General features: G+C 35.3%; 1 protein-coding gene across 6 annotated transcripts in view; it reads left to right on the forward strand.

The window, feature by feature from the left end:
- The window catches only part of EPS15 (epidermal growth factor receptor pathway substrate 15), a 139,915-nt gene extending 131,311 nt beyond the window's left edge, over positions 1-8,604 (forward strand). For 3 of the 6 annotated variants that reach the window (XM_055585934.1, XM_055585931.1, XM_055585935.1), the window contains exons 23-25: positions 877-1,072; positions 3,445-3,626; positions 6,171-8,604. In XM_055585934.1, the coding sequence (XP_055441909.1) occupies positions 877-1,072; positions 3,445-3,626; positions 6,171-6,317 (525 nt within the window). In that variant the 3' untranslated portion in view covers positions 6,318-8,604. The remainder of the gene's footprint in view (positions 1-876; positions 1,073-3,444; positions 3,627-6,170) is intronic. The other 3 variants (XM_055585932.1, XM_055585936.1, XM_055585937.1) reach the window with 2 other exon arrangements.
- The last annotated feature ends 1,637 nt before the right edge of the window (positions 8,605-10,241 follow it).

Here is a 10,241-nt window from a genome sequence, read left to right on the forward strand (position 1 = left end):
AAAATGAATTTTTTGGGAACTTCCCCGATGGTCCAGTGGTGAAGAATCTGCCTTGTAATGCAAGGGATGCAGGTTCAATCCCTGGTCAGGGAACTAAGATCCCACCTGCCACAAAAAAGATAAGCCTGTGTGCCACAACTACTGAGCCCATGCACCACAACTAGAGAGTTTGTGCATCACAATGAAAGATCCCACATGAAGCAGCAAAGATCCTGCATGCAGCAACTAAGACCATATAAATATAAATAAATACATGCGTATTTTAAAGTGAATCTTTCATTACTCAATGTATTAGAAAAGCCAGGTCTTCAGACCCTCAATAAGGCTTACCTTTCTAGGGGATCATTTTGCTTTAAAAAAAAGTGGACTTTTCATTTTTTAAAGTTGTTTAATGTTTGTCTGTAAGGTTTTTCATGACATTAAAGTTGTCTTTAATGTTTTTCAAGATGCCATTTTCTTTGATATTAGTATTAAATCTTTCCTAGTTTAAGTGCATTGGAAAGTGTAAAATAAGTGTTTTTTGTTTATCATTTGGATCAGATATTCACTTGAGGGAAGGATACATTAGTCCCTTTAAAATGGGCCTCAGTGGTTTTGTATTACCTGAATCTTGTCAAACCTTTAACCCGAAGTTGGTTTGTTTTGGTATGATCTGTTGTTCTTAATAAGTAGTGGTATAATCACTACCCATATAGAATAATTAAAAAATTTTTTTCAATTTTGGTTCTGAATGCAAAGGTTGAAATGTTAGTGCTCTCAGAATTGAAATACATAAAGCTGCATAAAATTGAAGATCACTCTTCCAAATGCAATATAAGCATAAACAGTTTGGTTGGCATAATATATATAACCATGAGTAAATATTTCTTTACAAAGGTCAACAGTGAAGATATTTCTTTCCAAACAAAGGTCAACAATGAAGATCCTTTTAGTTCAGCCACATCAAGCTCCATCAGCAGTGTGGCCATTACAAAAAATATGCTTGAGGAAACATCTGTCAAAAATGAAGATGTACCCCCAGCACTGCCACCAAAGATAGGAACTCCAACAAGACCCTGCCCACCACCACCTGGTGAGAGTTGGTACCTTTCCTAAATCAACTGCTTTCTTTTTCTTTCCAAGAAGTGTTGTGTGGGCCTTACTTGTAGATGTTATGTAAGGGGCCTTAAACAGAACAAGTCAGAAAGCATGGCAGAAGCCTGCTGTTATCATCTGTTCTGACCTCAATGCAGAATTACAGACTTGTGCCTCAGAAGCCAACCTGTGTAACTGTCAGGAACTACCTTTCTGGCAAGAGCTAATTTATTTTTAAATCATTTTAGAGAGGCAGTAAGTGAAATTTCTTGCTTTTTGAAAACTAATGAGCTTCCATTTGAACAGAGTTTCCTGCACTGTGGTATTTTAATAAATTTCTATAAGGGAAGGTTAATAATCCAGAGTCCCTTTCTTTTTCCTGCTAAGTGTGAAGCCTTCCTAAAGTCCTTCAATATGAGACTATATGGCTGTTTTGGTATTCAGAATTCAGCATTTTGGTATCAGAATTTTGAAAGAAAGTATTGTTTTTCTTGAAGGAAAATATTATTTACCTCACTTAATAAGAGATTCCTTTATTTTAAAAAGGTGGTGTTTTTGGTAGATAAACAAATTCTTACTTTTTTGTTTTTGTTTTGTTTAGTACTGTACCAAAGAAAGGGGTTTTGTTTGATTTTAATTAATGAAAAGAATAAAGTTTGTGAGAAGTGGTAAAAGGCAATCCCCTGAGTAATTGTAGTGCCGCTAGATTGTTTTGTGAGAAGACACATCTGGTGCATTATTGTTTTAACCATATATCCTTGGTAAATTTTCAGCCGCAGTAGTTCTAGATGTTTATTCTTGCCTTTTTATAATAGCCTGCCTGTGGTATTTCTTGGGCAGATTTTTTTTTTATTCTTTGATTTAAAGAACTGTGAATAAAATTATTAATACCTAACTACCTATTGAAAAATCAAGTGAACAAGTGATTCTATCTTTTAGGGAAGAATAGCCTATATCATTTAATTGCTCGAGGGTAAAATCATCAGACTATATTAAAAAACAAGTGACAGTTAATTAGCTCATTTAAGTTTTATACCTTTAAGAGGTCAATAGTGAGGTGATTTTTAAAATCCTCAATAAAATAATATATTAGCACTGTAACTAAATCTAAGACTTCACCAAACTGAGTATATATCACTGTAGAGGAATCAAGGAAAGAAGAATGAGGACTTCCCTGGTGGTCCAGGGGTTAAGACTTTGCCTTCCAGTGCAGAGGGTGCGAGTTCAGTCCCCAGTCGGGAAGCTAAGATCCCAAGTCTCGAGTCCCAAAAAACATAAAATAGAGGCAATATTGTAACAAATTCAGCAAAGACTTTATAAAAATTGCCCACATTTTAAAAAAAATGTCTAAAAAAAGGGGGATGGTTTGTTGAACTGGAATATTAAAGATCTGAGTTCTCATTCTGAATATCCTCTGATATCCTCTTGATCTTGGGTATATAGAGCTTCCTATGTCTGAGCCCCAGATTTCTGAGCTGTTAGATGGTGGCATTAGTTCTCATGCTGACCACCTTCACAGGATTGTTGGAAGGATCCTTTGAGATATGAGGTGTGAAAACCTTTTGTAAGCTATGACAGAAAGACTCTGTTATGATTGCTGTTACCAGATTAACACATCTTTAGGAATATATATATATATGAAGATATTTTAACACCTATTCTTATTATCCTTTCTTCAGCAAGTACTAAGTTTAAGTCTTAAAAATTAGAAAACTTGTTTGAAAATGGTGATGAATTAATGAGCAACAGTATGGTATTGTTTGGTCAAAGATTAGTTTATCAGTAACCCCAGAAATTTAGGCTCTGGGCTTCAAAACATTCTCTTTATTCTTCAGTTTGAAATATTGTAGATGACAAAAAGTAGCTGGGCTTTACCAAAGTAGTTTTTAATTTCATGCTCCCAGGTGTTACATATAGATCCAGAGAAAAATCAGAAGAATATTAGCATTTTTCAGAGATCATTTGCCCTTACTGTCACTTGTGGAGAATTATGTATTAAGCAGAGGTTATCACAGCAGAGGCCATTTTTGTCATTATTTGTCATTTTCCTCCTGTTTTATCCATTCTTCTCTCTCTTCTTGGGAGCGTGCTACTTTGGAGAAGAAGTTAACTCTCTGAGCAGATAAGATTCCTGGCCTGTTGCCTCACCCTTGGCTGTTTTCCCATTTAGCCACATAAAACTGGAGTGTACTTAAGAGGTTGTGTGTGAAAATTCTGAGGACAGACTGTTGGTTGTGGTCATTCAAGGCCATATTAAGAATGTTTTAGGTTCCCCACCCCCACTTCTTTAATGCTCCCTGTGTTCATGTTATTGTGTGTTTGTGTTTGCCATGCTTGCTGGTTGAGTTAATTGTAATGATTTTGATCCAGGGAAAAGACCCATCAACAAAATGGATTCTTCTGATCCCTTTAAACTGAATGATCCATTTCAGCCTTTCCCAGGCAATGATAGCCCCAAAGAAAAAGATCCTGATATGTTTTGCGATCCATTCACTTCTACTACCACTACCAATAAAGAGGCTGACCCAAGCAATTTTGCTAACTTCAGTGCTGTAAGTACTGTGAATGGGCTGTTTGGGGGAAAATCTTTCCATTTACAGTTTAAAGAGCTTTCAAAGATTATTTTGGAGTCTGCCAAATTTGCATTATTTCAACTAAATTTACCAACATGTTAAAAATGATCTTTATTCTTCCCCCAACCAAGAAAACCTCTGTTTGATTCTGTTTGCTAGTTCTGAAATTATTGCATTGTTCAGATGATTTTAGTAGTCTTAGTTCTTGGGATATCCCAGTTGCTTTGCAAAACCTTGACAGTTATTATTTTGCAAATTGTTACAGACAGTGGGCCACTAGAGAGTCATTTGCTGTCTGCCCTCTGGATAAATAATGCCAATAATGAGTTTGTGTTATTTGTAACTGTGTATGTGTGTTTGTGTATAAAACCTTGAAAATTTCTGGAGACCAGTCAGCAATTACTGTATTATGTGAGAAGATAGGGCCAGAAATTCTTTGAATAGAAAATAAAACTCTGGTTTCATACAAAAATGTTCTTAAAATATAAGTCGGTTTTATTAAATAAATATGATTGTTAAGAGCTAAACAATCTTTAATTATTTGGAGGACTCTAATTCACTAGCTTTCCATATCTACTCTGCATTCTCCCAAAGCTTCCCTGATAGCTCAGTCAGTAAAGAATCTGCCTGCAATGCTTGAGACCTGGGTTCGATCCCTGGGTTGGGAAGATCTTCTGGATAAGGAAAAGGCTACCCAGTCTAGTATTCTAGCCTAGAGAATTCTATGGACTGTATAGTCCATGAGGTCGCAAAGAGTTAGACATGACTGAGCGACTTTGATTCACTCACTCACTCAGTTCACTAGCATTCCTTATCTACTCTGCATTCTTCCAGAGCTGACTAAAGTAGGCCAATAAAGACAATAGAAGGAAGGATGTGGTGGTAAGAGTATAGGTGGGTCCTATAAGATCATAGAAATGGGGCAACCACCTGGAAATATCACCCTGGTGGGGCATTAAGCAATGACATGTATTATCATCATTATGTAGATAAACATAAGTTTTTGTTTTAATTCTTAGAGTAACTAACAGTGTTTCATTTCCCAGGTTGCTTTTTTTGAAGATAAAATTGACCTTCATTATCACTGTCTATTTTATAATAAAGCAGTTTTCCTCTACTTAATACCTCAAGCCTTTGAGATGATTCTATAAATAAGAGATCTAGTGGCCAGCTGACTGACCACAGTCTGCCTAATGTCTCCCTCAGTGTAGCTTAGGGTTGCTCTTCCAGTCACTTTATTCCTGCAGCCATTTCTAGTTAGTAAAGCAGGTAGGCAGAATTAGACTGGGCTGTTTAGCTTTTGAATCTGTACTCTTAAGTTTCAGTGGCTTCTTCCGAATGTGAAGAGGCAGAACAGGAATCAATATTTTAAATATTGGAAAACAGAGAGTGTCAGGATTATACTGACTTTTGTTAGATGGAATTTGAGTTGTTTAAAGGAGAGAACCCAGAATTGCTCTTACTATAATGCTCTTAGTACAGAATAACCTTCTGGCAGTTTGTGGCACTTAATATTTTAAATATGATTTCAATAAGTCAAAACCTGGTTGGAATGAGTCTTGAACAAAAGCAATTTGCTTTTTTCATTTTCCAGAATCTCAGTATAGTATAATATTAAGCATCTAATAATAAAAATGTCTTTTTTAAATGAAAGATTTGTTAAATATTAAAAGTTTCAAAGATCTTATAATTCCCTAGAAAGAAAGCTACCATTTTCAAAAAAGCCTGACAGTTTTCTTTCTTTTCATCCTGTTTGTTATGGTATTCATCCTATTATAGTGTTCTTCTATATGACAGGACTTGAAACCAAGTAGAATTTTTTTATTTAGTATCTGCCACGGTTGGTATTTGGGGTGGATAAATATATTTCCTTGACTTATTAATTACCAGCATTAAGGTCTTATTTGGAATGGGTCAAAAAGTTCTCAATACCTTCTAAAATCATTATAATGCGTTAAAAAAATTGATTAGGTCCACATCTTGCTTGGTATATACCCGGTACTCTTGTTTTATATATAACAAAATTTATATATAGTATATTCTTTGCTTCATAATTTTCCTGTACCTGAAGGGCTAGAATAAGATAGGAAATTGCCAGTGGGATTAAGTTAAAAATGATGTATCATGTGAGGCTGCTCACTGAAGTTGAAGTAGTGAATGTTTTACATTAGATAAACATGCTGCTCTCTCCTGTTTTTAAATCTCCTGATCCACCTTAAGAAGATCCACTTTTTAAAAATGGTGTTTTAATGTTCAGTTTTATAGACTCTCTATCTGTAGACTGCATTACTTTTTAAGATTAAATCATATTTTGATTTCATATTTAATTTTAAATTTAAAGTTTTAAGTTTAAACTAATTAAACTTGTTTTTGAAAAAAAATAACAAGACTTCTTCCAGAGCCCTTCAGGTGAAACACGTGGTTAAATATCCTTTTGTGAAAGCTGTTTTCCCTTCTTTTCTTTGTACTTGTTGTACTCATGAATGTATTCATTTGTTTGTTCATTTGTCTTTTAAATGGCAGTATCCCTCTGAGGAAGATATGATTGAGTGGGCCAAGAGAGAAAGTGAGAGAGAGGAAGAGCAGAGACTTGCCCGACTGAATCAGCAAGAGCAAGAAGACTTAGAACTGGCTATTGCACTCAGCAAATCTGAAATATCAGAAGCATGAAGAAATCTCCTGTTCTTCGTCAACCACACAACACTCTCCTTCTTGAATACTGAAGCTATTTACAATGTGTATCAAACCTACCTGTGAGCATGGGAATACAAAAGGTTTGAGATTCCTGTAAATGTGACAGAAGTTTTGGCTTTTTAAACTCTATTTCAGATTTGTCTCCCCCCCCCCCCCCCCCGTAAAAGTGGTAACCCAGATGACTTCACCTAGGCCCCTGTTCTGGTGTGCATTTAATGTGAGCTTTTGCCTGCCTGTGCTACTCTTACTTGTAAAGCTAGAGCACCCAAGTTTCTGCCTTCTGGAATATAGAGAAATAGTTTCACCCCTATGCTACCCTTATTCTGTAGTTACTCTAATGATAGCCAGTGGGGTTCTTAAAGTTGGCAGTATTCTCCCCTAATTTAAATGGTTGAAAGAGGGGAAGTGAAAGAACATCCTATTTCTTTTATGATAGAGCAAATTGGCCAGTTTAAATTACTTGTTTGTATTCCCTTTTAATCAAAATACTGTTCAATTTGTTTTTTATAGACAAGAAAAAATATTTTGCATAAATTGACTCCCACTGTTGAAAACAGGATGTTTTAGATGGAACCATTAGAACTTCAGACTCAATCTTTTCCTAAATAAAAAATATTAAAGCCTCATGTCTGAAATATATTAAAAAAATTTTTTTCTGGATTTAAAGAATTATAGATAAACAGATACCTCTCTGTGATTTTAAGTACTTAGAGAGTGAAGAAAAATTATCACCTAAAATATACTCATCAATATAAGATAAGCAGAAATCTTAACCTGGCAGCCATTCTGCCATTGCTATGGCACTGTCCTCTAGTTCATGGTAGGTTTATTTTTTTACTTTTGCAGAAGAAACTTTAGTAAGCTAGAACTGGAAGGTACTTTAACTTTTTGTATATATATATTTTTGTTTTCTTTAATGAAGGCTTAATTACTTGAAATGTAAAAACATTCTCTGAATACAAATGAAAAAGTGACATATTAAATCATTATTGCTTTGTGTCCATCTTTGTGGATTAAAATAGTCTATTCTTTTTGTATTTTTCACCTACAAAATTGGCAAGCTAGCGAAAATTTTTTTGTTTTTTTAAATTGGGAGAGAGGAGACCTGCCCAGTTATCAAATCTCTTTATGTGTTAAAAGCCTATCTTCTGCAAAACTGACTTAGCAGACAAGCTGAATTTAAAATGGACTGTGAAGTAGGCTGTAAATTGTAATCTAAATTTTTTTTAACATCAGTCACTGACTTAAATAATGTGTTGAAAACCAAGATAAAGGAAAATGCACCTAAAAACTAATTTAATGTGTCTGTGGTCACCAAGTCAAGGTGGTACTGATCTGTGTTAATCAGAGTAACTTATTGCCTAGCTTACGAATAAATTCCAGAATATCCAATTATTTCATTTTGAAATGGTGCTTTTTTTCTCGGCACACACAATTGGATTACTGCAGTTCAAAATGAATTTAAACTACTTTCCTGCATTGCTTTTTTCTACTTTTATAAATTAAAGCATTTCAGCATGAAAGTCATACAGACAAAGCAAGGGCTGAATCATAATCACAAGGCTTTAATTTTGATAAAGTAATCCATTTATAAGGATATACTGCAAAAGTTGATTGAGAAGGTAGTGTTGGGAGCTGTAAATGGTTGTGGGTTGAGGGTTTTTTGTTTTCTTCCCCTTACACTTTGGGAAAAAGGTAAGTTGACTTGAACAACCTTCTTTTGCACTGGGAAAATGAGCAGATGTTTGAAATGGTTTTAAAATATTTTTTTTTAATTAAAAGAACACTCTGGAAAGTACTAAATATCTGTAACTTATAAACACCAACTTTCAGTGTAATAAGTGTACCTTAATCTTATGTGTGTTTAACTGGATTACATAGATTCTTATCTTTTGTTAAAATATGTATACTCAGTGGACCAATATGATATTAAAGTATGTATATATTATATAAATATATATATATATCTAAACCTCCATGCTCACTTGTGTAGGATGAATGTCTTAGAGTCATTTATGATTATATTTTATGTTGTTGACTCTGGCTCCAGAGCCTGTGATGGAAAAGGACAGATGAGGATTCCTGAGAGCTAAGTAGCACTTATTACAAGGTTTTAACCATCTTCTACCTACTTGTTCAGATTTATTTGGGTTCTCTTTATAGAATTTTCTCTTATGTTTCAAACTTCTAAACTGTAGCCTGTAATTATGAGAACAATAAACTTTAAGTAATAATAAACCATAGTATCCATACATCCATCTGACATGGAGTTTTGCATGATTCTATGTTATGTTCTTGCTGTGTCCATGGAAGGGTAGACATGCAGTCAGCACAGATGAATTATGTGTAAAGTGCTTGAGACACAGTACCTGGTATAGAATACCCAATAAATGTTAACTTGTTTTTAGTTGACATCTATTTTGTGAAAAAAAGATAGGAAATGTATGCATAGAGACAGTGTCCAAAACATAGGTGGTTTGTGTACATATTCATTGAATGAGGATTTGTGACTCTTGGAGGGCACTGTGGTGTCAAAAATTCATGCAACCCTGGTCTGCCATTTTTAGGAAAGAAGACTTTAACACAGATATTTAGCCTCCCTGAGCTTTAGCCACCTGATGCAAAGAACTGACTCATTTGAAAAGACCTTGATGCTGGGAAAGACTGAAGACAGGAGGAGAAGGGGACGACAGAGGATGAGATGGTTGGATGGTATCTCCAACTCAATGGACATGAGTTTGAGTGCACTCCGGGAGTTAGTGATGGACAGGGAGGCCTGGTGTGCTGCAGTCAGTGGGGTCGCAAAGAGTCAGACTCGACTGAACTGAACTGAGCCTCATTTTCCTCTTCCAGTGAGCATCGTAATACCCAGTTCACAGGATTGTTCTGATTGATTTGAGTTTGACAGCTTTTTAATATTATTTTAATTAGACAAATTCAGCCATGTTATTATTAATAATGAAAATAAGTACCGGTTATTGAATGTACTACAGTAAGCACTTTATGTGTGTGCGCATTAAGTTACTCAGTTGTGTCCTGCTTGTCGCAACCCCATGGACTATATAGCCTGCCAGGCTCCTCTGTCTATGTTGTTTAATCTTCACAACAGCCCTAAATAGGAATGTTATTAGCATCTGTGTTTTTTCAGTATTTATTTATTTACTTGGCTTCACTGGGTCTTAGTTGTGGCATGTTGGATCTTCAGATCTTTGTTGTGGCAGGCAGGATCTTTTAGTTGGGCATGTGGGATCTAATTCTCTGACCAGGGATCAGATCCGGGCCCTCTGCTTTGGGAGCACGGAGTTTCAGCCACTGGACTACCAGGGAAGGCCTCAGCATCTATTTTAAAAATAGGAAAAATGAGGCTCAAAAAAGTTACAAGAATGTGATTCAGATGATAGGGCTAATAAGTAGATGAGCCAGGAATTGAACTTTGGCCTCTCTGATTCTAAACATGACGCTCTTTGCAGTTTACTGTGCTTTGTCTCATTTTGTATGAAAAAAATTGCCTATAGGAAATTTTAGGAACAGAGCATGATAAATAATACCAGATAACATGTTGAGCTTCAGGCAGAATCCTTCATGCTTTACATATATTATTTTATTTAATCCTTTAAAAAGTAACCTTGTAATGTATAGGTACTGTTTTTGTCTCCATTTTCCAGAGGAGGTGCCCTAACTAGGCCATAGTTACGTAGTTAGTAAGTGATAGAGCTGGAATTTGAACCCAGTAGACTGGCTGTACTGTTTCAACCACTGCTCTCTATTCCTGTTAAAGGTGAGAATTCAGGGGAGAAATATCGTAAATTGAATAATCCATGTAATCTCTGCTCTTGAGGATTAATGAAATAAACCTACTGCATACCACATGGCATCTTATAAAACATTTCCCAATTCATT

This window comes from Bubalus kerabau, chromosome 6 (assembly GCF_029407905.1).
Source record: "Bubalus kerabau isolate K-KA32 ecotype Philippines breed swamp buffalo chromosome 6, PCC_UOA_SB_1v2, whole genome shotgun sequence".
Taxonomy (NCBI): domain Eukaryota; kingdom Metazoa; phylum Chordata; class Mammalia; order Artiodactyla; family Bovidae; genus Bubalus; species Bubalus kerabau.